The 27,869-nt window shown below is 38.6% G+C and overlaps 1 protein-coding gene and 1 long non-coding RNA gene across 16 annotated transcripts in view; both read left to right on the top strand.

Moving 5' to 3' along the window:
• NEK7 (NIMA related kinase 7) overlaps positions 1–25,369 on the top strand; it is a 58,669-nt gene extending 33,300 nt beyond the window's left edge. For 6 of the 15 annotated variants that reach the window (XM_015869362.3, XM_085511103.1, XM_015869363.2 and 3 more), the window contains exons 7-10: positions 1,011–1,118; positions 8,621–8,715; positions 12,740–12,853; positions 18,575–25,369. In XM_015869362.3, the coding sequence (XP_015724848.2) occupies positions 1,011–1,118; positions 8,621–8,715; positions 12,740–12,853; positions 18,575–18,685 (428 nt within the window). In that variant the 3' untranslated portion in view covers positions 18,686–25,369. Of the gene's footprint in view, positions 1–1,010; positions 1,119–1,496; positions 1,657–1,697; positions 4,107–7,775; positions 8,517–8,620; positions 8,716–11,325; positions 11,352–12,739; positions 12,854–18,574 lie in introns of those variants that run through there. The other 9 variants (XR_004308176.2, XR_014932632.1, XM_085511105.1 and 6 more) reach the window with 7 other exon arrangements.
• A 356-nt stretch (positions 25,370–25,725) lies between these two features.
• On the top strand, positions 25,726–26,843 carry LOC146759011 (uncharacterized). Its single transcript, XR_014932636.1, has 2 exons — positions 25,726–25,859; positions 25,934–26,843. It is a non-coding gene; the product is annotated as an uncharacterized LOC146759011 (long non-coding RNA).
• Positions 26,844–27,869: the final 1,026 nt, after the last annotated feature.

Raw genomic sequence — 27,869 nt, 5'->3', positions numbered from 1 at the left:
CTGATGTCTGTATTGACATGTTTTGCCTTGGATGGTTTTAAAGTCCTGAAAACTAGGTCAGGGAGTATAACAAAACTTCTGTCTTCCTTTCTAAAGCTTACAACTTTACCACCTTAGAATCTTGGGAGTGCTGGCATTCGAAGGGTTATTAACAATCACTTTAACCATACCTTTACCTTATGCAAACTGTATTCTCCTCACACTTCCATGATTTTCTTTTAAGTGGGGAGCTGCAGCGTAGTGCCTGTAAGCTCAGTAAGAGCTGGGGGCTCCTGCCAAACAAGTATGAGGTCGGCTTATTTAGGAGACTGACAGGGTTAGGTGTTCAGTTAAAAATCATAGAATGAAAATGTTTGCTCTCGTCTCCAGAGGATTAAATGAAAACTTAAAGAGAACAGTATTTGTGAAAAATATCTGTCTGGGGAATACATCGTGATTTTTCTTTGTTTCTACTTGATTAGCCCAATTCCACTGAAGAGTTCAAACAAACATTCTCCAGAGTACATCGTCTTATTTTCTTTATTTATCACTAATGCTGGCTGTTAAAGAGCATCAGTGGGTTCCCTCATTCAGTTAAATACCATCTTGCTGCTGCAGATAATCTGATGGGTACAAGTGACAAAAAATGTGATGTACTGTTCACAGAAATGTTTTCTGTTATTTTGAGCAAAATAAGAGGTTTTGTGGTTCTAGTGGAATTAATTATATGAAGTTTACATGAAGCAGTAGTGAATTTTGCTGTGTATGTTTCTGCGGTTATCAGGTGGGTCATGTTTTTCTTTGTTTTGATTTTTAATATTTATCATTTACTTAAATGTTTTGCTTGTGTGCTTTCTGGACAATTAAAATGATGATTGTGAAATTCGGAATAAGATATTCAGTTTTTCTGAACAGCTCTGTTTAATGCTGTTGTTCATACTGAAAAATGTCATTCAGCTGATCATTGATAGAGCCACAGCTTTTCCTGCTACCTCATAGTGTTAAAATTCTGTTTGTGTTTATTATTTCAGATATAAAGCCAGCCAATGTGTTCATTACAGCTACGGGAGTAGTAAAGCTTGGAGATCTCGGTCTCGGCCGATTTTTCAGTTCCAAAACCACAGCTGCTCATTCTTTAGGTAAGCTTTCCTGGGGGGGCAGGTGGAGAAAAGGTGGATTTTCACATGGTGAAAATATTGTGGCCATTCATTTGATTGGAGGGAAAAAAAAAAGGTGTCAGGTGCAGCTAATGCTATATAAAAAACTAGAGTGGTCAGAGATGTTAAATACAGGAAGACTGTAATGCTGAGGTGCTGTCAAGTGGTATTTGGGTTTGTTTTTTCGTTGAATCACGTAACATACACTCCTGCCTTGAAACAAGTCTTTATTTCAGTAACATTTTCCAGAAATGATAGCAAAAAAATAAAATCAATAATACCGACGTGTTTCTTTGATTTGAGTGAACTTTAATCTGACGAAAAGGATGTGGTAATTGCTTATGCTTGTATATTGTATAGATAGCACTGAAGGCCCGTTGGCAATGTGATTGGAAAGATCAGAAAGAAGAGCACCTGCTAACTGAACAAAAGAAATAAGATGTGTAATTGATCAGCTTCCAGATGTCTGTAGAAATCGATTGAGTATTTACTGATCAGCTTGGAAAAAAAATGCAGTGCATAATGACTTGTTTTCTTCCTTCTTATCCTTACAAACTTAAGAATGACACATGGAAAGACATTGTGACTTTGACAGGTACTGTATGTTGTTAGTCTTGCTATGGTAGTTCTTAAAAGAAATATTCTAAGGTGGAGTTCTTCAGTGTATGCTAAGTAAGTTGAGGGGAGTGCTGAATTGAGCTGTATGAAGTTTTTTGAAAGGGAGAAATAAAACTTTTCTAAATATCCAGAAATTTTCTGAAAAGCCAAGTTAATTTTGTGTGGTACACATTGAAAAAAAGAACGCTCAAACAAACAACCCAGTATATTTTCTAAGCAAAAGTTTACTAACAGTTGTATCTTTTGAGTAATGTCTGAGTGCACTTGGAGTCTGGAATGACTTCAGAGGGAAAAAAGAATCTCTGACAGATACTTGAAATACATTGAAAGAACAAGTCACAGAATCTAAGAGGTTCTCTTAATTTACGATCCTGTTCTGTTCCGGAATAGCAGCATCTTTTCAGGTTTGATGTTTACAGTCTGTTTATGTAGTTTTGTAGCATCTTTAGCTTCTTGTCCCTGTAAAGGCTGCTTAGTGATTGCTGAATTCAACCTTGGACACTGACTGCAAAGGGTGTGAAATGAACCTCCAGACACAGGAAGAGCAGTGCTATGGGTGGTAATGTCTAAAATAGTTTCCTGGTCACTGCAAAGGACATGGAGGCATACAGAGGGCCTTATCAGAAGTGGAATACTGATAGGTAAAACCAAATCAGGTGCAGTTCAGTGAGATATTTTTTTTTTTAACAAATGGTGGTGATTATCCTGTCATGAGGCTTTTGGGTATTTTTGTTTCACAAAAGTGCACGATAAGGCAGGTAACTCTTCTTGGCTTTCTTAAACTATTAGATAATAATTGCAGTCTCTGTTGTAAGTCCATCAAAGGCTCCACAAAATAAATTGTTTGTTCAGATTCTGATTATTCTAATCAGACTATGAAATATTATATCTCTTTAATTAAAACGTACCATGTTTATTTTCACCTCTTTATTTAATATTAGTCAACTAGTCCAATTTATCAATAAAATGTGGAAAAAAAGAGGATCTCTGTTCACAGTCTTTGTACCACTTCTGAGATGGGGATGATAGTTATGGTTGTTAACATAAGCATTCCAGAAAGGAATTTGTCCTCATCTCCCAGAGGGTCTTTGGGCAGGCCTTTATGCCTTCTGGCTTTTCTCCGTGTGGTGCATTCTGATATTGCTGTTGATATTGGTGTAGTCCAGAGAAGGTCTGAATAAGACTGAGGTGAAGCTTTGAGAAATGTGCTACTGTGCATTAATTAGAGAAGAGGTAAAGAGGCAGAGAGGAAGCATTGAGCCTAGACAAGAATTGTCTTTGGGTTGTGCATGGAAGTTCAGATAGAACCCTAAAGATTTGATGTGAGTTTGTGGCACAGTGCACGATGGAGAAAGTTCTGCTGCTGTTTGTGCTACTCGGATGGGTTGGTGGCCATCTCTGGCTGCAGTTCTTGTTTGTCATAGTTTGGCTCCTTGTACTGCCTGTTAATGGAACGAGGGCATTAATGAGCTTCATGCAGAGGGATCTGCTCCTGTACTGCCTTTGCAGGCACCTGAAAATCCTAATTGAGGTTGAAGGACAGTTGGAGTGCTAGACTTGCTAGAACTGAGGCAGAAGTCAGGAAGTTAAGGAGGAACCAACTGCTTCAACCATGGTTAATTTTGGTCTGTTGCTGTGGAGCGGTTGCAAAGGGGGCTGAAGAGAGGTTGTTAAAAAACAATGTAATACCACCCAAAGGTATTAAAACTCATGTCTTACAAATTCAGGAGTCATCCATACAGGGAGGGAGGCGGGAGAAACAAGCTAACAACAACAAAAGCCACTGTTTCCTGATGTTGAGTGCTGCCTCTTGGTTGAAGAACTGTTGTTTACCTCTCTTCCCCCATCTCTTTCCCCATTTTTCCCCCTAATTATGACCCAGTATAAGAATTCAGCCTAGAAGAAAGATTTAGTTTAGCTACTAACTTAGGTTACAATGGATACAGTCACATGCTGATTTATAATGTCACTTACAGAGACTGTTCTTTCAAATTATTTTCTCATGCAGTTTCTGATGCTGGTTTTCCTGTAATGTCTTTCAAAGCTGCATCTTTTTTATGGTTCCATAAACCTTTGGTGCAGAGAAAATAGTGAATTACAAACACGTGTAGCACTTCATACTTGTTTACAGGCTTTATAAAAATTTCAGTAGCAAACTAGATTCAGGCTTTCAGGAATAAAGAAATGTACTAAATTTTTCATTAGCTACCGCTTGTAACTGCTAATTATGAGTAATATGGGTTAGTTAAAATACTTGCTGATGTTGTATTTGATTCAAATGAGGGAAGAATAAAACCTGAACTGGACAGTGTTTGTCAGTGTTCTTAACTCTTTCTGTACAGCCTACCAAAATAGTATAACAGTCTGTTGTGACTTGTACGTACCACATTGATGGTGATAGTGATAACAAATAGCTTTCCCATAAAAATGTTCAGGAAACGAAGACGTTTAGTGTTGTTGGTTTTTTTAGGAGCTTGACAAATTTCTTAGCTTCAGAAACGTTGCATTGGGAAGTAGCATCAGGAAGAGAATCCAAGTAAGAAATATACAGTAAGGAATGTCATTATACCTTTCTCCATGATTGTGGGTTTTTGTCATGGTTTTCTTTTGTGGATGAATGCCAGGCCCTATGCTCTCTGAAATGACAGTCCTAAAGCCAGTTTGTGGTATTACTCAAACAGCCTGGGCTTTTCATCTTGTTAACCCTTCAGTGGATTTAAAACTGGGTAGTCCATATTTTAATGCTTCACCTTAGGGGAAACAAACAAAAACAACAGTCACCTTGTAGAAATACTTGCAAATACTTCCAACTACTATTATATATGGGTCTCTAACTAAGAGAAGCCTGCTGAGTTGGTGCCACACAGCACCATTTAGCAGTGAAGCACACTTTGCATATTCTCAACCAAACTGTTCTGACAACTTGCACCATGATTGTGCAGGAGCGCCAGCAGGGGACGTCTCCAGCTGAAGCATCACATTCTTCCAAGAAGCTGTATTAAAATAACCCTAATTTTATAAACAAAATTGAGGTCATCTACCGTAATCTGAAAGCTGAAGGAGAATTGTTGTGATTTTTGTAGTTCTGCATTATATATATAATCCAATAACTGTATATTGATTTCTACAGTTGGATTATGTACATAAGGTAGGCTAGGTTGCAAAACTTACTTTGGGTCAGTGTGCTATTTTAGACCTCTCACCAGTGGTTGAAAAAGAGCTTATTTCATCCTACTTCATCTTCATTTAAAAGAAGAAAGAAAAAGGAAAAAAAAACACCTGTAGTTATGGAGAATTTGTTTTGTCATCAAAATTGACCCAACATTTGGTTACCCTCACTGTTCCGTAGCTGCAGCTTTTGTAGCCTAGTTTGTCATTCAGCATCTGATGTTTATCTTGTTAAGCACTTGTGTGTTGTGTTGAACTTCCTATTATGTAAAGTGCCTGTGATTTCCAGGACATGAAGTTTTTCATAACCCTTATGTTTTCATTACTTAAATGAGGCTTTCTTTTTCCCATCCGTTTAACTGAAGTCTTGTTATTCAGTTCTGTCAAATCACTGCAGTAACTCTTGTGCTTTTCAGCCTCCTTCCTGAACTCAGTTATGTTCTCCAATGAACAGAAATTCACTATTAAGGATACTAAAGCTCATCTACTGAACATTGTGTGAACCAGCTATTCTGTTGCTTTGTATAATTAGTATTAATGTATGCTAGGCAGATTTTTTTCTCCCAGTTCAAAAAGTTTGATAGCATTTGGAGTCAGTTGCTATATTTGCTTCGCCTCCTCAGTGCGTTTATTTTTCAAGTGAACTCACTCTAACTGAGGTGTTAGAGTGAAGCATTTATGCAGGTAATAAAGATGGACTGCTGGTCATAACTCCCTTTTTCACAAATGTTTGTTTGCTTCTGATCACTCACATCCAACTTCCTTGTTCCTCATGAGCACTGTTTCCATTGTGTCTGTTCTCCGTCTCAATAAGAGAAATGTTACGTCAAGAAACCTTTCTTCAGATGTGCAGCATGTTTAAGGGCAGGGAGCAGCAGGGCCTGAGGAAGGCCCTTTTCCTTCCTTTCACCTGGTCCTTTTCAAGTTCACGTTTAAAGCCTGTGGTTTACTTGAGATGCAGAAATGCAGTAAACAGAGTAGTGAAGTTACAGATGCCTTTTTTAGAAGCATTGACACCTTAATGTGTTACCTCTTCTTTTTCTGCCTGTGATCCCACTTGTTTCTTCGGATCCCTAAAGAAAATTGCATCTTGACTGTAGTGTGATATTGGGTTTTACATAACAGGAAAAAAAACCACGATTGAGGAAGGAGAAATAGCATATAATGAAACGAAGCACTTTGTACTCAGATTGCTCACTGTTCTGAGGCGTTGTAATGCCTTCAGTAATTCCTGACTGTCAGAGGAACGAATCTTTTGTGCCATGTTCTCTTGAAAGCAGTTCACAAGTAGTAATGATGTCTCGATCTTCAGGTTGCTTTTGTGGTTTCAGTGACTACGTAACTGTGATTTCTATTCCTTTCACTTGTTGGTCATTGGGGGCTTCAGGTTGTGTTGCAGTTAAGGTGTTACACTAGGCTAAACGCTGTAAAATGATAGCATTTGTTCTACCTTTTCACTATCATCAATCTTTCACAGTCAGATCAGACCCCTAATGTATCAGCAGGCTTCCCAGAGCTACTGGTTAAAATTACCTTTGCTTTTGGTAAGCTCTGAACCTTCAAACCTCTGTGTTTTCAGCTGCCCCCTGTGGATTGTGTGAAGCCTCTTTCTGGCACATTACTCACTGCCAGTTCCTGGCTGATGGCTCAGCGCAAGGAAAGCGCTGCTTCTGTAACCAGTTAAGAGCCAGGTTACTGTTACATTTGTTCCTTATTACAGGAATTCTGCCAGGAGGGCATCTGAATGTGCTAAATTGTGCATTAATTAATAGGTGCTGAATGCAGCTAAAGATTTTCAAAGGTGCCCATGCTTAAAAGTCCCTGGAGGAGGAAAAGCAAGGTTTCAGTGGAGGAGTACAGTACAGACTGCAGAACTGTGAGAGCTGTATCAATTTAATTACGGTTTCCAATTTAAAGGTAGCTGTCATTAAACGTCTATTAAACTCCCATTGCTGATATCTTGGAATAGCTGAGTGCTCTGTTTTGCTTTTAGATGTTCTGGAGCTTTATGAGCGTTGCAAACCATCCATCCCGATGGCTGTTCTTTCAGGGGGAGAATACCATGTAAAAACCCCATGAGAGTGCATGGTTCTGCAGCACTCCGTCAGTTTGAGTTGCCATTCTCCACTCTTTCTTGTTTTAAGCTCTTGATGTCCCTTGGTCTCAACCAGCAGCTGCACAGCTTGGCCTCACCAACGCAGACCTTGGGGCTGTGGTACCCCTGCTCTCCTGGGAGTTGCAGCCTCTCCTTGTAAAGGTTTATAGTGCCAAGTCAGCACGAGAGTACAGTGCATGAGCTCTGACACAAAATCAGTTCTCAGTCTCTTTCACCAGTGTGCTATGAGGGGTGTCAGTCAGAGCTGCAGGTTTCCAGCAGCAGTGGCTGGGGATGTAGGAAGATGGCTTTGCATTTACCAAGCTGAGCTGGGGAAAGTTGTTTGTTTGCTTTTTAGTTTTCCTTCTCTGTTTCCCCTGAGGAAGTATGGTGTGCTTTGAGATGTCAGCCTTTATAAACAATAAGACGTGTTGTCAAAACCATGATCTTTTGGAAATGATTAGTATAAAATTATTAGTCCGATTGAAGCTCTGGTCAGATCATTCAGATTAGGAGTTACTACAGATTCATTACATCTTATTCATGTAGAGTTAAATTCTGACTAGATGAGGCTAATGCAGAAATGTGAAGAGGTTGGGATCCTCATAATGCGTGTCAGATAGAACAGTGTGAGGTCACAACTTCTTAAAAACGATATTTATATTGATCTGTTGTGTAGGAACCTGAAGCTCATTTTTTGAGGGTTTTTTATTTTTTACTTGAGAGCTGAAATGTTTGTCAGCATTTCTGTTTTTCAGGGAGCTTGTGGCACAGCTGGGCAGGGTCTAGTGAAAATCATGGGGAGAGCCGTCCTGCAGCATCTAATGGAAATGTGCTCTGAGACAGCGGGAGGAAATGCTGCTTTTCAAGAGCAACCCACGTGCCCCTGTGGCCCGTAGCTCTGAGGCAGGATTATGCCAGTGCGGCCAAGGGTTGGGGTGATGGAAATGCCTTGCAGAACCTGCTTCTGTGGCAGGTGGCCAAGTTGCTCCTCAGCCCCTTGGCTTCTGCTGGCCCCCCAGGTTTTCCAGCCTTTCTCTTCGGGGATGCTGGGGATCTGGATTTCAGGGCTTAGTTTCAGATACTCAAGTTGAGCTGTGCTTATTGGTTTCAAAAGCAGCCTTTTCTGATTTATGTATTCTCAAAAGGAAAAAAAATAAAGCCCATGCAAGAGGATTTCTAGCTGCTCTCGTTTTCAGCCGGTGCCAGTGGGTTAGAGGGGAGCGAGGCAGGGGGGGTCTGTAATATGCATCTTTCTGGGAGAAAATCCTCACTCTGAAAACTTTAAGTGCTTCTTTAAAAGTTTAACTTGGAAGTATTCTGCAACTGAACAGTTCTGCTCAACAGATATCTGCAGTGAGAGTAAAACTCCTTTGGAGGAAATTTGAGTCTATGTTGTGGGTATTTCCACCAAACCGAAGGGTTGTAAGTATGAACTGAAACTGCATGTGTAGTAAAATGAAAGCTATGGAAGATTCTAAAAACAAAACAAAACAAAACAACACCAAAAAACACCAAAACAACCCACAATTTTCTCATTTAGGAGAACTATTTACTGCTGTATAACAGATTTTCATTCAGAAATCTTGTGTGTTTATTGCAGTTGGTACACCTTATTATATGTCTCCGGAGAGAATACATGAAAATGGTTACAACTTCAAATCCGACATCTGGTCTCTGGGCTGCCTGCTGTATGAGGTAATATTGATAATAGAGTGAACATAAGAACATTTTCCCCCCTACACCCTTCCCCACTATACTGGGTGCTGTTATAAGATCCATTTCTGTTTTCTTGCTGCTGAGAAAAGTATGTAGTATTCTAGAAAATACTTTTGTCAGCTCCTAAATACCTGCTTTAATAGTGAGGATTCTTTTGGTAACTTCTACATATGAAATGTTAGGTTTGTGTATTATTAGAGTCTGTCCTTTTTCTGGGCTTGCTATGGAGATTTTAAAGCCATTGCTTGAAGACTGGGCATAACTGAAGGGTTAGAAGTGAATAACAACAAACAGATGTAAAAAACCTTTTAGATGCTTTCAGTGGCCGGTGGGTTTTATGGTCTGGGTAATAATGCTTTAATTAATAGTAGGATTGCCTTAACTATGCAGCTAATGCTTTTGAAAACTAACATGAGATTGTAAAATTTTTTGAAACCTAAGTAAAGAAATTATGTAGGCTACTGCTGTTATCTCTGCTAACTTGAATTAACTTACGAGTTAGTTTGTCTGTGCAAAAATAAGTACTTTTTCTAGTACCTCATCCTGCGTGGCTAAACTAGAAGTATGGGGTAATTCCTCCACCAATACAGTTGAGGTTGGTGGGTGACACTTCCATAATTATGAATGGTGTTATGTTCATTACCTTCTGGGGAAATAAATATATGGGGCAAAGGAAGGTGTGAAGAACAGGTAGGCTTCTAAGACAACTGCATCTTCAGAGTTCTTGGATATCATTTGCTGATAAAAGGGTGACTAGCTGTACTGCAGTCCTGAAGAGTTTACAGATCCATGTGTAGCTGTTGCCTGTAAATCTTGGGGTCGATCTGCAAGAGTTAATAGTGACACTTGCTCAAGTATTGGGGAGTTTAAATCCTGAACAGATACGTAACTCCATCTTCAGGTGTCCCTGCACTGTCCATGTGGCAACTGCTATTTTCATGTTCCACTGGACACACTTGTGCAAGTAAGAAGACTAAATTAGCACAGAAGTGAATGAGGATTTTCTAGTATTGCTACAGGTTTTTCCCCTCACTGGTTTTAATGAGGGTTAATTTTTTTTTATTTTTTAACAAGTGAAAACCTCAGAGAACAAACTGCATACAATAAGCATGTTTAGAGGTTATTTGCTTCTACGTTGTATGAAATTTTGTGAAACTGCAGGGCAGAAATCAGTAATCATTTTCTTTTTATGTTTCCTGGATTGCTTGTTTGATTCTGGATACACCATGTTAAAAACCTTTGTAAAAATGAATTTGTTCTTTGACCTTGAGAATAATTTTGAAGTAGCTAAATATCTTAATTTAGTTTGCTACCCCAACCTTCCCAATACCTGCTCTCCTATTTAGTTCTGCAGTACCCCAGATCTGTTTTAATTTGTTTCAGTGTTTACCATTGGGGTGTAATTTTGAAATCTGGGTATGCTAAAAAAGAAGCTGCTCAAGGTTCTTTGGTCACTCATGGTCCAATATTTAGGGTGTTTATTATCAGTGGAGTTGGGTGCTGGGTATTTTTTTGCAATGCAGGTTGTATCTACTGCCTGCATTTTAACATATTCTATTGATTTTATTTTGCTATGTGCTCTGGATTTTCTCTAGCTTAATTGGAGAAAAGCTGTGGCGTGTTTATCACCTCTGAATAAATGCTTCATTGCTGATAAACCCTTTTCAGTTACGTTTTCATTTGAGTTTAGGCTAATTTGCTTTAATGTATAATTTTATTTGCAGAAAAGCATTATTTCTAACCCACATAACAGTACGTTGTTATTCACTGCTAACTACGTAAGTGCTAAAAAGTATATTTTAGACTGAATTTTAGAGCCCCTGGTAGTTCTGAAACCTCAAAAACGCTGCCACCGGAGTTTTAATTGATATGCAACAAAGTAGACATTACTAATTAAAATCAAGATGCTGTGCTTTTGCTACACGGACCTTTACATGGGGAAAGTAGGTTTTACACATTTCCTTTTATTGTTCAGCGCAGCGATTGCATCCTTACAGGGTTGTAGGTTGGTGGCTTACAGTTCAAAAAAAAAAAAAAAAAAAAAAGAGAGGGAGGGAAAAAAAAAAGAGAGGAGAGAGAGAGCTGCCACCAGCCCTGAAGACAGACAGTGGGCTTTCGTCCCTCAGACACCCCCAGAATACTAATCAGGAAAGTCAGACCCTGGAGGTCAGGGAGCAAGTCAATCATTCTAGCGATCGTCTCAGTGTGGAGGATCAAATTAGCCTGAAAAATTCAGCTGCTGGGAGGAGAGGGCGAGCAGCTGTCAGGGGCAGCAGCGAGATGCACTAATGAACCAGATGAATAGTGCAAAAGCTTGAAAATAAAAACAGGACAGTTGACATTTTTCATCTGTCAAAGCAGGAGATGCATGAAAATATAGTATTCCTGTTTTAACTCCTTAGGGGACATTGGGAATTTTTTTTAACACTCTGCAGCGTTCAAACAAAAGTACTTTTTAATGAACACCTAGAGTACAAAAATGAGTATCTGTGCATTTGTTTAGGATTTCTGCATGCGTGCAGAGCCTGCAGTTGATTTTTCTCTCCTTTTTTCTTTCCTTTCTGTTCCTTTTTTTTTTTTGGTCTTTAGCTTGCATTTTTAACGTTCTTTTTAAGGTAAGAGACAATAGCATGTGAATCCCAAAATTAACAGCATTGTGGTGATGTGGTTATAGAAGGTTTGGGAGGAGTGTAGAATTGAACTGTATCATTGTATTCGCTTGGGGAGCTTTAGTATGATTTATTCTTAATGAAGTTTATATGAGAAAGTACTGAACTACTCGTGAGATATTTTATTAGATAACAAACAAAGGTTAGAGAATTCGGGCACTTCTTTTCGTATGTTTTGCCCAGCAATATTGGTGCTTTGACACGAAAGAGTTAAGCTGATATCTGGAAGACCAGAAGACAGATGAGAGCCATTTTCAGCTTGTCCTGTCCCTGCTGAAGCTCACTGAGTAGCACAGCATGGACTAGCGTGTTTCACACACACTCTGCCTGTCTGGGGAATGTACACATTGTCCTTCCAAAATCAAACTTATTAGCACATGTAGAAAAGGGTGACTGACTTTGGGGCAGCGCTGTGCTCAAAGCAGCGTTCGTGCTGCCGCGGTTCAAAGGCTCGGAAAGCTTTGAACAGAATGGAGAGGTTTTAAATGAATTTTAAGATTTGTAATCCTGCTCGCCATAGCACTGGTTTCCACCTTAAATGTCAAGTTTTGAACATTGTCTGGTAGTCAAGCCTAGGCTTACTAATACTGCTTAGAAGATGGTTGTTTGTGTAGGCATTCTCCAGTAGCTATTTCCACATTCTTTTATTACAATGGTAAAATACGGTTATGGGTGTTAGTTCTCTACTTCTGATGATGTTTTGGGAGGCAGTGTTAATTTTTGAAATAAGGTGGAATAACAGGTTGAATTATGAGGGTATTTTTGTAACCTTTGTTAGCATTATTAATTTAAAAAAAACCCACCAAAAACCAAACACACCACAACACGATACCAAAACCTTGCAGCATTTTATCCAAGTCTGTCTGTGGGATGTTAAAGAACCTGCTACTCTTATCCAGCATTTTTACCGGGCAGTATTACTTTATACCAGATGATGTTTTCAGATAAATGATAAGCTTTGTTCCAAAAGCTCTTGAGAGGACAATTATGTTGTGGGGCTTTTTTTCCCCTTTCTGTGGTGCAGAGCCTCTCCTGACTCGCAACGATAGGTAGAACTACCCACATTTTCCACATAGAGTATTGATACCAGCATTACCATGTACAATTAAAGCACTGTAATATTAAAATTGTGACAGGTGCGGCACAGAGTAAGTATGCAAACTGGTTATGTTGGTAGCTAAGGAACTTACGATTTTAGCTCTGTGACAGGAAATCATAAGTCATTAAAATTTGCTTTTGATTTGCTGGTGTTGCAGGTTTAATGGCAAAAAAAATACTGAAAAAATGAGTGTACTTTAAAGGATAAAAGAAAACTGTACATTTTCCTTAAACAGATGGCTGCACTGCAGAGTCCCTTTTATGGTGATAAAATGAACTTGTACTCGCTGTGCAAGAAGATAGAGCAGTGTGACTATCCACCTCTCCCTTCAGATCACTATTCAGAAGAAGTAAGTAATTTTCCTGTTCATAGGCTAGATCCTCATTTTAGTGCTGGTACATTTCCAATGAAGTAACGAACTTGTGCAGTTTTGTGTTATTTGCAGATGATGCCTGTAAGTGTTTGCTCGTCCAACTTGCTCAAGTGTTTCTGTCAAAACATTTCCCTGAAATGGTGTAAAATTTTGGGGGGATTAAAGATGGGAACTTCATCCTTTTAGCTTCTTATAATTACATTTAGCTTCTTTGCAAGTATGACAAAAGGCTGTCCTAGAACACGCAATGCTATGTACTACATGTCATAGTGGGATTGAGTCTTACATATGGATTATGCTTTCCTAAAAGCACAGCTATACAAGTTTACACTTGGCAATAAATCAGCGCGCTAACTTTGTTTTTCTAGAGGCTCCCATTAAAATTGGTACGATGTAGCTCACGAGAAAACTGAATTTAGTTCCGTTTATCTGCATAATACAACTACCAAGTACTGTTTGATACAATTGAATGGCAGTTCTTTTACAAGGAAGGGTGGAAGCTAACAGTAAATCTCAGAGAAATGTAGCAGGACATAATATAATTGCATATCACAGCGGGGTATGTTTTAAGTTGATATATAGCAATTCTTTACTGTCATTAATGCACTGAAGGGGTGTTGTTCCTTTTTTATTTATTTATTTATTTATTTTTTGAAGCTATAAAATGGGAAGAAACAAAATATTTTCTTAAAGTAACAGGATTAAAAACCATATAAATGCTAACTGTGAAATGTTTCCCACTTCAAAAAGGAATAGGGCGGACTGATAGAAGCCGTAAAGCAAAGGATGCATATCAGTAACCAATTCTAATAGAATTCAGCCCGTGTGAATTGGAGATTACTTGGAAAACACACATAAAAACCAGCACCAAAATACCTTCTAATAAACATAAGGTTTTCTGCATTTTCATTTATAGAGCAGGGATTGTAATTCCAAACCTTGAATTTTTTGCTTTCAAAGACAGTGATTGGACTGTTAATAAAAGATAACTGCCCGGTGTTTTGTTTTGTTGTATTTACAGTGACAGTTTTTCCTCTTATGGAAACAAAAACTGGACTTAAAAGGATAATTCTGTGACTTGGCGAAGGATGGAATATTGATCTATTGTGTAGTATATGCAATAAACCTCTTTGTGGGTTTACCAATTAGTCATTTTACCTTATCCGTTGTTAATTACTATTTATTGTAGACTATAGATATGGCAGTTCACATAACCAACTCAAGAACTGGAGGCCTAGAAATACAGTAGGGTGTGAACAATAATGCAAAATGATAGCAAGAATGTCAGGGGCCGTTCTTTGTTGTGTCATTCATGCTGTCTTCCTTTTTCCACGAAGCGCATGAATATTTCACATATCTGCATCCTCATCCTCTATTCTTCTTGACTAATTTTCAGACTGTCTGCATTTGCATTTCACATGGTAGCTGATTAGGAGATGCCGAGTGCAGCAGTGAAACCTCAGCAGGCGGTTTCCATGGTGACCTTCAGCAGGATTTTAATGATGATACCACTAGTGGTTCGTTGAAGTTGGCCTGCCTGCGGGGCTACTTCGCTGCAGCTAAGTGTGAAGTTGGATATGCGGATTCCCAGCCAAGGGGCAAATATCAAAGCCTGGCCCAGATAGAAGGTCTTAGAGTTGGGACAGGGAAAGAGGTTCCACCTTTTGCTTACCTCCGTGTAGCTTCCAGTGTTGGAAGCAGATGCAAAGCACAGGTTACGTTTTCTTCATCTGAAAGGAGACGTTTACTTCTATGCTTTGGGTAAACCAGGTAGATTAAAATATAATGAGAGATTCAGAGCTGTAATGGATATGGAAATAGTAACTTAAAAGAAGTAATCAGCTGGACTATAGAGATTGCACTGAGAGCGTTTCTTTTGTTCCAGTGTGCAAACTTGCATTATCTGCAGTGTATGCAAAAAATACCCGTTAGTTACTGCACCAAAGTATAATTAAAACAAAACAGAATCTTTTTTGAAAAGTGCTTTCTTAGCACAAATAGCAGTGAAAAAAATAAAAATAGGAGCAAGCAAGCATTATTTACTGTATTAACTTACTCTCCTTAATGATCTGCTCTGGTAAGTCAGGTTCCTACTCTTTAACCAGATTGGGAGCACATTTGGAGCAGTAAAGTTTCTGAACACTCAAATCCACATGTTCTGTAATGAAGAATTTTCTGCAAGAACCATTTCTTTGAGTATTCATTGCTGTATCCTATGATGTAGGAGTGTAAACACTTCCATTACAGGTGCTGGGCAATTGCTTTTTGGGGGAATCGTATATTTTAATGAGATAGACTACTAGGATTTCTAATCCAAAATTTAAATTGTGCTTTCACAAACTTTGTTGAGCAGTGAGAGTTACTGTCCAAGATTTTTGAGTGTTTAACAACTTCACCTATCTCCGATTTTGAATATTCCTTAAGAAACCTGAGGTTCAGGGTAAGTGCTCAATACATAGAGCAATATGTTTTACTTCAGGGATTTGAAAGCTGGGGCTCCCTTGCCACCCCCCAGTCAATACTCATAAAATCATGTCAGCCAATATTAGTGTCACATTGCTTTTGTGGTAGGTGAAGCCTGTTTCAGTCTTCCCTCTGAGGTGCTTTTCCTCACAAGTCTGTAGCCAGTCCCTTGCCCAGATGAGGCTGAATGCGCCAGCAGGTCTAGAATTGCCATGTGGGTTGCCAACATTCCTTCCAACACTGAATCTCAGGAAGGTCTCCTATTCAGAGAAAGGTTTGTGAGTTTATTATTATTATTTCAATCATCTGAGATTTCTTATAGGAAAAGTTTTCTGTCTTAGTTGCCTGACAGTGCCAAGTACTTGCCTGTCACAGTGCTTAGTATTCCCCCCTCCCTTTCTCCTGACTTGAGCGATAATTGTTTATTTCATAGCTGAAAACCCTGCTAAAGTTAAAGAAAGCGTATCCCACTGCTCCAGTGTCAGGCTAAGCTCCAGGCTAAACACAGTCATTGTGCTAAGTGCACAGAGGAGGTTAAGAACAGTAAGCAGCCAAAGGAGTTTGCAGCTTGGGGATGTGAGGATACAACAGGAGCTCCTTCCAGCTCGGTCGTAAGTCTGTTCTGCCTGTTGGCCAGTCTGTGCCAGTTAATACTAAAAGAGTTACTCTACCTCTAGTGGTAATCTGACTTGAGAACCCCAGTGCCTCTTCCTGTGGTACTGTCAGGCTTTTCTGCATCATGAGAATTTCATTAGTACTAGAGAGGCCGACAAGTGATCTCAGGTTCATTCAGATAGTTGCTCAAGTAGGTAAAGAAATATTACTATGGCCAACTATTAGCAGCCAGCATGAACCCCTTTTCAGTTGTTAGAGACTATCTTCGTGTGTAACTATTTTCATTCTGCTATGCTCTCTTACAACTGAAATTCTGGGGAGGGGAGGGAGAAGGAGATTTAGCAGTGTTAGCAATGGCTGGCATTTAAGTAGTAAGACTCATAGCCACATCAATGACTACCATTTATGTGATAACTGCTAAGGTTCGTTACCACTGGTTGAGTTCATCTCCTGTACTGTGTTGAGAAAATAATCTCTGAATAAACTAATTCACAGCTGTCCCTTATTATTAACATTCTCATAAACCTTTTCTTGCATCTGGGCAGTAGTAGCTACATGGTCATTTTGGTTGGGGTTAGTAAATAACTGTGCAAGTTGCAAACAGCAAAGGTATCGTGTAGGTGGTTGGTTTCTCTAAGTGTGCTTGAAAAGATGAGTAGGGCTTGAAAGCTTATCTAATGCAGTGATGCCTTTTAGCTTGTGTCATTGTAACCATTGAATCTCCATGGCCATCTTTGAAGCTCTGAACCAAAGTAATAAAGCAACTCAAAAGGCAGACGTCCTGTTTAATGACTTAATTTTAGACTCAAATAATTTATTGGTTCTAGTATTTTCTAAAATGGGAAAGTTCAGTTTAGAAAGTGAAATCAGTTGCCAATGGATCACCAATTAAACAACATGGAGTGGACTGGTGAAGCTAAGCACAACTTCCCAAGCTTTTCACAGGTAAATTTATTGGAGGATCTCCTTGTATCATTTTGACTACGGCTGATTTACTGGTAAAAATGCGAGAGAATCCCGTTATTCCTCCAATGATAGCTTTATAGGTGTCAGTCCTTCAAGATCTTTTACTAAGACTTTATTTACTCTACGCAGTTCTACTGAACAGATGGAACTCTTCACAGATAAAGATATATGTATATGTACAAGATTTGATGTTGTATTCCCCTGATAAATTCCTTTTGTATTCTCTTTATAAAATGTTTACATATTTGGTTCTAATTTCAGGATTGGGTTTTTGATGTTCTGAAGTGTTTCCTGTTTGCCACGCAGGCTGTATGAGCTGTTGCACGGCAAGCTGTTGCTCTCTGTTAATATATTGTCGGCTGGTCACTCTGTGTCCCAGCTGTTGCTTCTACAGGAGCTTATTTTACTTTTTCTATTACATTTTGGTAATTATTTCTTACAGTAGTTCATAATTTCCAGTGTTCTGTTTCCCAGATAATTGGGCATTATTGTGGACTAATAGTTTTTCCTGCCGGTGGTATGATATTTCTATTCACTGCCTATCAGAATGAATGTGCTAGCTTTAAAATCCATTAGTCAGATAAACTTAACATGCTTGAGATTCAAATAGCAGGTGTGTTGCTGGATCTGACCATCAACCAAGAAGAGAAACATTAAAGTAAAATGATGAGCAATCTGATCACTGTCTTCAGAATTCACCTGATATATAATTCATCTCATATAGAAGTATTAATTTCCCTAAAGCAGCAGAATGTTTTAGTGACAGTTTTTGTATTATTAATTGTGGAGGAACATGTGTACAGTGTGTGCTGTTTGCAGCTTCTGCAAACAAAGTTGTAGACGGTTGTATGTAATGTTTCTTCCTTCAACTTCTGGACTTGCTGCTCCGGCGCATTGAAATTCATCTTCAGAAAAACTAAGAGTATAATTAGAATTTAAAATCCTTCTTGATCTTCTTGTACAAAGCAGGAAGGGAACTCTCTGATGGCACATTTGAATATGCTGCCTGTGTTGCCTTTGAATAATCACGGTGATCAGGTCACTCTGCTAGTTGCAGGAATTAGGTTTTCTCAGTAATACACCTAAGAATGCTTCTGTGAACATGTTTATTAATTGTTTCGTTCTATAAAGGGGGAAAAAAAACACCTTACAATTAAAAACTAAGACATAGTCCAAAGGGTATTTACTTCAGTATCATGTTTCCAAGGCCAACATAATGTGATGCTTCCTCAAAATACTTTCCCAACTTTCATTTTTAAGTTCAGAATTTTACTAAGTCAAAGGCAGAATTTTAAAATTAAGAAGTCCTCGCTGGCTTTAGCAGGAGTTGCCATTTGAATGAGGTATTACAAAGTTCCATGCATGTTTGAAGTTACATGTTAAAAGAATTAGAACTTAAGTCTCCTTGTTACTTTTTATGCTGATATTTTATTTTCTGACAATAGTGTAAAACAACAACAGCAACAAAAATAGTGTTGCATACATGCATGAAATTGTGTGCATTATGTGTTGAGAGAGAGCACTGAGCATGTGTTTATGCAGAGTTGCTGTGCTGGGCTAATTGTTGTCAGTCTTTTCAATTTGAATTTAAGAATGCACAAATACTACTTGGCAGGATTGTTGGCTTTCTTACATGTTATTTTCCTCTCCTAGCTGCGACAGTTAGTTAATATGTGCATCAACCCGGATCCGGAGAAGCGACCAGACATAACCTATGTCTACGACGTAGCGAAACGTATGCACGCACACACTGCGAGCAGCTGAACAGACAGCAGATCCAGAAGATCAGAAATGTTCAAGTGCTTTAAATAAGTCGTCCCACCTCTTTGCGTTACAGAAATGTAATTATTTGAAGCTTACCGTTGTGCTTTGTAAACTCATTTATATACGAACTTCAGTGTTTTCTGTTTGTTTTTGTTTTTGTTTTTTTTTTTAACTTTTTACCAACTTGCAGATTTAAATATGTAAAGCATAACTTTAAAAGATACTGAGAGCCACTGCTTTCCATGTTAAGTGAGTTCAAGTATGTTTTCTTCACTGACAAAATGTGTTCAGTTGGGCCTCAGTTCTAAAACACGGTTGCACTTTTGCACAGGATACAGATATTAGGCTTATGTAGAAGCAAAATGTCTGAATCTCACACCTTTTTAGTAATTTATAGGAAGTATGAATCAGCACAGTTATGTTTATTTTAATCTTAGTTCTAAAAGGGGTATAATTATTGTAGACTGTTATTGTATTTTATACTGAATTATAGTTTGCAGTTCTCAGCACGTGAGTAGACAGATGACATGATTAGTTCTGTGCTTGCCAAACATGATGTAAAAATAGTTGGTGGGGAAAAAAGCCTTACACTGAAATTAATGTTAACGTCCCTTTTCATTATGCTATTCTGTCATAATGCACGTAAAACATTTGTTGGAGGTTTTATGGGAAAATTTAAGGTGTTGATTCTGCAGTTTGATCGTTTTCAATAGCCTTGTGCAGCACTGCCCCGGGGCAATGCAAGTCTGCATAGCTGAGTGTTAAAACCATGCAGATGCTGCCTGTAGTGAATAGTGCTCTTCTGAGGCCAGCACGTATGAGAGGATCTGATTAAAGGATGCGATCTTTAAGTTACAGATTTCTATTTCTGTAAATGTCACTGGTTGTAGAGTTTTGTATTTAAAATAATTGGACCTTATAATGCTGTATTTAAAGATGCTTTTAAAGTACCAAATCTTTTGGAAAATATATAGTTGTGTACTAAAACAAAATATATTATTCCAGAGTATCAGATTTTGTATTTTATATCCTAAGAAGTAGCTTTTTATTTAGTAAAAGTAAATTTTAGCACTTATGTTTCAGAGTAAGTTCCCACTTCTGTTCTGGAAATAAGTATTGGTGCAAAATGTCTGACAGGTATTTCCTTATTGAAAAGGAGAGTCATGATATTTTGGATAAATCTTAAAACCTTTCTTGTATGCTTCATATTGTTTTCATTGCTAAGGGAAAAAGGGGTGTTTGTAAACAGAGATGGGACTCAAATTTCCTGAATGTCAAGAATGAACTTTTTTTTGAGAATACCAGAACTGTCAGAACAGAATTGTTACCGATGAGATTGCTAAGAAGCTGTTAGTGTCACACATTGTTATGTGGGTAAAAAGAAGTTAGTTGAGAGAAGATCAGCAATACGTAGATCCACACGGAGGTTCTGTATGCAGTCAGTTCCCTGCACTTCTTGTTTTGCTGATTTTTTTCTCTGTGCGGCTTTTTTATTGGGTGTAATGCCCAAAGAATGCAAATCTAAATGGGGGAAATTTGGAGTTTGATCAGTCGTGCTTTGGGCAGGGTTTGTTTTTTTTAATATATTTTTAAAATTTAGACATAATGTGGAAATTCTGTTTGGCAACGTGCAGCTTTTAAACATTAAGTGTCACATCTTCATCTTGGTGCATTGTTTCTCTGCTGTTTTGTTCTAATTTCCAGACTTTGTTAGGACAAGTCATTTGTTTTCCTTCTTGCTGTCATATTTACTTGATCTTGTCTTGTAGGACTCCAGTGGAACAATGTATAGGAAGAAAGTGCTTGAGAAGCCTTGGTTTGTGTTTAACAACTTCTGTATTTGCATTCATGTATTATCTGATAACTGTATTTTAAACAAATGATGGTTATCTGCTCAGATGTCAGAGCAAAGTGGTTTCTATTGGCAGAGGCAGCACCATACTTGCTTGACTGCCATGGTTAGTTTTTAATTTGCTTAAGAACTCCAGTCATTCTTCTCTGAAATGGACTAGAATATTCCAAAGTCACTGACAAAAAAAAAACCTAACACAATCAGGCTGCGTGCATCTAATGTTATGCATCAGGTATTATTACTTTGCCTGAAAGAAACCAGTTTTCCTCCCCCTTTTTTAGAAGTATTCATGGAGTAAAGAAATGATGAGCAGAAGGTTAGCAAATGTGTAACACGTTGGTGTGGGTGTGGGGTTTTTTTGTTTGTTTGGCTAATTAAATTTTGTGCTGAGTAAAAATATTGGTTGTTTCTATTTTAAAAACTGTAGAATAAATGGTACAAAATGACTCAGGTACCAAAGTTTGTATTTGAGAAGTCTGTATGGGTTCATGGAATTGCTTGTGTAACTGAGGTTCTAGAATCTATCCCGTAAGTAAACAGCCTAGCAATGTATGAAAACAATGCTGTAATAATTCCATATGTGCTGTACATTTTGTAGACTGTTTCCTGTTATAGGAACAGCATTCTATTTGTCATCTTCTGTTGCTGGTGAGATTTGGCACTGTTTATTTAAAACTATGGCATTACATGTTTGTTTTCTTTAAGATGAACCTGTTATATTTCTAAACAAAATGGTCTGACCTGTGCCCCCTTTTGTTTCAGTAGAACTACAGTATTAACGTGTTTCCTGACTGAACTTCGAATGACATTGCATTAAAATCTCATCTACTATCTTGAGAGCTCCCCTGCTGTGCAGTAGCCTAATAAAAATAAAGCGTACAGATATCAAGTACAGTGTAAAAATAACAGTGATTCTATGATATTTTTTTGAACTTTTCTTATTGCAGACATGCTACAGTAGTTGCTGTTGGTCTTGCAGCCAGCTCACTGTTCCCAGCATTTAATTATAGGTGAGTGTTCTAGAATCGTAATGATAGAAAGTGCATCCAAGAAATTTCCATGCCATTCGTCCAAAACTGTATCTAAAAGCACTGCACTGAGTATGTTTGTAATTGATTATAAGCTGTGCCTTTATCTCAAATTACTCTGAAATAATATGGAAGTACCTAAAAGGCTTAAGAATCAGGAAGAGCTCCTGCTTGTGACCCCAGCTTTTTTGAGCTCCTGTCAGCTCTTGTTTACAGATAAAGCATAAATTTTGGGGTTTTTTTTATGGGATTTCAGTAATTTTGGGTGACCCTTGTTTGCTCACAGTGAATAAATAGCAATTAGTAGGGTACCTATAAATGGTGTGCTCTGTTCTTTTTGTATGTCTTTGTTTTGGTAGAACAGACTTAATGTATTTTTCCCCACTTCAACTTCAGCGATCCGGCTACTTGTGGTATGAGCAGGCAATAGAAGTACGTGTTCTTTTTGTAATGAGCTGAAACTTAAAAAACATGCCAGTGTACAGGAAGATGAAATACAGTATTAGATGTGTCTGGGCAGGCGAGTGTTTTATTCATGCGCACGATTAAGACAGCCGTGAAGAGTGAAATTGTTGACAGAGTCTTGGAAACGGAAAGGGACTTGTATTGCCAGTGGTCCTCAGCTATCTCTGAATGGGACCCAGAAGTGCTGTGATGTTTGCTTTCAGCAAGCCTTCCATTTGGTCCCTGTCTTGGCAGTTAACCAGAGAGAAGAGTATCTTAATGGCTGAATTTGAATGCTGGTGCTAAATGCTGTGTCAGGTATTTGTGCTTTTAGGAACTGAAGGTTTATGTGAGAGGAAGACAGTCAAGGCCTTCAGCTGGTGTTCTGTGGAGAGTTGGTTCAGTCTGGAAGTAGAAATGCTGAATAACAGAGCTCAAATAGCTTCCCCCCCATGTAGTTTTAATACCATCTTAGCAGTCTGAAGTTTTTCCAATGCTGCCACATCCCCGTGTCAGCTAATAGCCAATGACAGTGCTGATCTTTTGGATTCTGATCTTTGGTCTGGTCTGGTTGAATAACTAAATCTTCCCACAGAGATCACTGAAGAGGGGAAATGCAGGCTCTGGGCATCCCCAGTGATGTGGCACTTAGTTTCCAAATGTGATTCACGTTGAGTTTTTTAAGGATTTTTTTTTCTAGTCTTTGCTCCTTTCCCTAAGCCTTATTCTTGGGATTCTTGTTCTTGATTTCCATAGTCTTCCCCTGCCTCTCCTTCATCTTCCCAGTTGTCTCTTCCCTCTTTCAAACTTGAAGTTCTTGTTTTCCAAATGGCCGACAACAGTTCCATTCTTTCTTTGTGGCTTTGCTGAAATCCACCCACTCCTGCCTTCTCAAATGTTATCCCTAAACATAGGCAAGCTGGATGTTTTGTTTTGTCTGGATCACTCCTTAGCTCCATTGTTCTTTATTCAGTTTTTCTAGCTGCCACTTTGATTTCTAGCTTTAGACAGATGCTTTCCCTGCCTCAATCATTCCCATGACCTCGTCTTTACTAAATACTGTGTGCTTTATTATCTCTCATTTTTAAATTCCCTGTCTCTGATCACTACCTGCTCTCTTTCAGCATATCTGTCGTTCTCTCTCCTTTACCCTGTCACTCACTCCTTTTGGGATCTCCAGTCTGTTAACCTTTCTGACTCTTTTACTCTTCTCAGCTGCCTCTTTCCTTCACTGGCCTTACCTCCTTTGACTCAGTGGTCTTTATTTTCATCTCTGTCTGCTTCTCTGTATGTTGTTTCTTTGGTTGCTTCTCACAGTGCCCTGTCTCCAATACCTTCCCTGTACATCTTCTCGTGTTATTTCTTAATTTCCATTCCTCATTTTCTGGATATCGCTGTAGAATGTCAACACAACAAATCTTTGGACTCAGCTCTGCCTTACCTGTTCTAATTCTCCTTCCCAATGGACTTTTTAAACATTTGGGCCACATCTTCTTTCTTTGTGAGTTTGCTTCCAGGTTTGCTTTTCATTTTAGCTTTTATGTGTTTGGTTGTGTTTTTTTTTTTCTTCCCCAATTGTTTTGCTTTCTTAGAATCTGTTTCTGAACCAGGCCTCTGCCTCTCACTGGTGTGAGTTTGGCCCTTTAACTCCTGCAGCTCTTGTTTATTTCTTTTTGAATGACTTTCAGGAATGACTCCTTCACTAGCAAGAATTTTCTCTTTTACTCCTATCTTTAAGTGTATGGCTCCCCTCATATTAAATACTTATGTTTAATGTTTACCCCTTTTTCCCTATTTAGCATCCTCTTATTTTATGTACATGAATCCCTTCTCTCTCTGTTTTCGTGTCTTTTGTTTTGCCATGTAATTCAAGTGTCCCAAAGATCCAGTGCCCCCTTCCCCAGTTTGGCTCTCTGGTGGTTCAGTCTCTGGATCATTTCTGAACTATTTGGCCAGCTTTTAACTTGTTGATTCAAAGATCTGACTTTTATTCCAGACTCCCTCTAGACATTTTTCCAACATCCTTGACGATATTATTCCCTTTCTCTTAGTTGCTGTTCTCTATGTTGTGCCTAACTGCAGTTGCACTGTGTTACATTGCTGGTTAGCATACATCGAATCAAGCCAGCTGCAGATAAGGTAGCTTCTGTACTTACAGCAGTGCTGCAGGTTCTTACCAGAAGCCACACTTCTGTTTGCCCTCTGGGGCTGGAATGGAAATGGAGCCTTTTTGCTGTGTTAATTCTGTATCCACGTGACCCTAATTTGGTGTCAAATCAGATGTGCTAGCAGTGCACTGCATTGTTTTCTGTATACACATACTGTTAGCCTTCCCAGCTGTAACAGGCTTTCAGACTTGGAAGTCTATGTTTGCAGACATTCACTGATGATCACATTGTCTGACCTTTGATTACTCCTGGTTATTTTATTCTTATGCAATTTTTCAAATTGAGTAGCAAAAAATGTGATTAATTATCCATTAAACTAAGAATTTTTAGCGATAGTGTTTATTATTTTTTTGATTATAGGGTAGAGAAACAGATATCAGGATGTTTGTGTGTATATATATACACACATGTGTATATATATATATTCATGTCTACAAGAACTCCTCTGAAAGTAATGCCTTCTATGTTATTAAGGTGGCCAGCAGTGTTGGAGGTGGATTTTGGTGGTATGGCGGGAGAGGCTGAAACTTCCCAACAGTTGTCTGTGATATTTTTTTTGCTGTGTGGCAGGTGGCAGCAGTGGGGCAAAATGGTGTCTGATGTGGAAGTGCAAATGAGTCAAAGGTGTGTTGCTGATTTCCTCCATGTGGAAAATTTGGCCCTTGTTGACATGTGTGGATGCTTGCTGAAAATTGATGGAGACCAAACAGTGGATGTGAATGCAGTGAAAGTTGAACTGCTTGGGCAGTGTTTTCTTAGCAGTGATGCCATCATAATAGCTGTAAAACATTGGTTAACCTCAGCTGGTGCGGAATGTTAAGAGCACAGCATGCTGTTCATTGCTGGTGAGAATGCACAGCTAATGGTATTAACTGTTGAAAAACAGTTTGATCAAATAGCGTTATCATGCTCTCTTATTTCCATGGAAGTAAATAGGAGGCATTACTTTTGGAGCAAACTATGCAGTAAGTACTTATTTGCACCGTAGTAATTCTTTACTTAGAGAGGATCAGTTCTTGGTTGGTAAAAAGCAAATTCTTTCCTAATGTGTGTTGGATTTCTGTTTCGTTTTTCTTGCCAGCTTGTGTAACTTGTTCTTTTACAACTGCTTTAATGATGTGTGGAGGCCTTACAACTTTTGTGTGATAGAAATCTTCTGTTTGTGTGGCAATAAAAAGAATGTAAGAAATTAGGTACATCGAGTCCTTCCTTAATAGTTTCACTGTTGGTTATTGAAGTCCAAGTGGTAGAGACCAGCCTCAGACTAGGCAGAAATGGTCTTCAAGACAGTAAAACTGAGCTGGGATTCACTGCTTCCTCTCCACTTTCTAGCTCTTGATTCTCTGCCTTCACTAGGAGCTTGCTGAGGGCACTGCAATACTACCATGTTAAAGGCTAGTGGAAACTTGAAAACTAAGTTAAATGTTAATACTGATGGTCTCGTGTTCCTGTGGTGTCCTTCCTCAGAATGACTGGGAGATCTTTCATTTAAAAGTGATTAAGAAGTTCTTTGTATTTAGAAGTAAAGGACTTCTACTACTTAGATGCCATCAGTACTTAATTTCTAAACCTACTAGGTGTTTCCCAACAGAGTGCAGTTCTGCCTGCCTTGGTGAAGCAGGGGATTCAGGATCCTGAATGTAACTTGCTGTTCCTGTCTTCTGGAGCATCCCTCAGGAAAGGTAACTGCCCACTGGCATTAAGGAAGAAGCTAATGTAATTGCTGATTGTGGGGACCCTACTTCTCTGTTCTTAGGTGCTGGTGGAAACATGCCTGGAAAGATGGATCAAAACTGAGATTTGGGGCTGGAATGATGTAGGGGATGTGTGAAGGGTGGTTTTCAGGGGAGTTTGGGAAAATTTTCCCAGGTGATCAATGGGAAAACAGAACTTAAAACTTCTGACAATGAATTTCCTGGAAGCAAATGAAAAGGATGACATACACTTAAAAACTTGACAAGAAAATTCACCCTTAAAATGAGATAATTTACTTAAAACAAAAATTCTTTCTTGATCTTAGGAAATAGTCTTTAAGAAAGGATAGGTTTATGGGGTGGAGGCGGTGTCTGGGTGTCATGTTGGTACCGGGGCTTTTACAGGATCCGGGCTTGTTGACGTGATAGGTGAGAAAAAACTGCCATGTCCCCCTCTTGAATGCCATCTCTCACCTGCTGAGTGCAGAGGGGGCCTGTAAATGTAAAAGGAAGCAATAATAGTTTTTGAAAGTAAACACTGGAGATTTTAGAATACTGGGAAAGTAATGACTGGTTGATTTTTGTTGCTTGTCTTTTTAGCTCTACAAAGATAAATGGCTGAATTAAATAGGATCTTTAATAGGTGTTGTTTCTCTGTTTGTTTACCAAATACTTCTTGACTTAAAAGTATATTTAAGAAGAAACAAACCCATGTGTGAAATGATATATGTTTGTGTATGTATAGTAGCAGCACTTTGCAAGCCTTGCATGCTTCTTTATAGGAGGGCTTTGTAAGTTACCAGTAGTGACACAGATGTACTCACTGTTCCTGACTGCTGCATTGTGCTGTTGTGAATGTGTTCATGTTCTTGTGGTTGAAATCTAAGGACTGATGTTACATACATAAAATGTAAGGCTTACAACTTAAAAAAAAAAAAAAAAAAATTATATATATATATTATATATATATAATATATATTATATATAAAATCTCTATACTGTAAAATAAGGCAATTATTTGGTCTTTCCACAATTCTGTGTTTCCTGTGTGTGGGTATCAGTGGTAAGCATGGCTGTTAGCACGGCTGGTGCTAGTTTGAGCATCATTAAATGGAAGCCTGCTGACACTGCCCATTGATCCACCAGCCTGCACAGGGCCTCTGGGCCACAACGTTTCCTCCCCCATTGCTTACTTCTCTCTGAGGATAACCAGTTGGAAGAAATGACCCATTTGCCTGGAGTTTTCAGAAGCAGTGGGCAGTTCAGTGCGAGTTGTCAGGTTGTGCTGTAAGGGCAAAGGATCATGCAGGTGACCCATCTCTGTCATTGGTTTTCTATTGCTGCGGTGTTTGGATGTCCCTCACAGTAAGACGGCCCAAGCAAACCTTGTGAAACTGCACTGGAAAGCAGACATGTCACAGAGGGTTGGTTTGAGACATAATGCTTTTTTTTTTAATGCTCTTCATTTTTAATAACAAAATGCTTAGGATGCTAAGCAATCTATTTATGAAATTATATTTTTAATGAAAATCTTTATATTTCTCTGGGACTGTGTTGGTTGGTGATGATAGTTCTGGATGGGCAGGAACAGATGACATTGAGTTAATATCCGCACAATGGAGCATGTTACTTCTGAAATTCTGCCCATTTAATTATTGTCATCAGACAGTAATTGCTTGCACATTCTCCTTAATGGCATTGGTGGCTCTCAAAACTTACATAAACTTTTATAAAGGCAGTTCAGGTATTTTAGCACTGTGTGATATGAGAATTTGTGTGTACTTCGCAATTAATGATTTATATTTCTTTTCTATGCAAATTTTGAATTAGATATTATCAGAATTGATTAATAGAATGGGGTTGAAATGCCATAATCCTGATCAGGACCTTACTGTAACAAAATGGTACATCTATATGAGAACATTGTTTTGCACGTGTAGTCCATCATCTGATTAGAGGAGCCTTGTTATGCTGAGCTCTGGCAGTGGTTTGCCTGCA

The sequence above is a fragment of the Coturnix japonica genome, chromosome 11 (assembly GCF_054131305.1).
Source record: "Coturnix japonica strain WE chromosome 11, WE-NBRP24, whole genome shotgun sequence".
Taxonomy (NCBI): domain Eukaryota; kingdom Metazoa; phylum Chordata; class Aves; order Galliformes; family Phasianidae; genus Coturnix; species Coturnix japonica.
The sequence above is the reverse complement of the archived record's forward strand: the minus strand, read 5'-3'. Positions and strand labels throughout refer to the sequence as shown.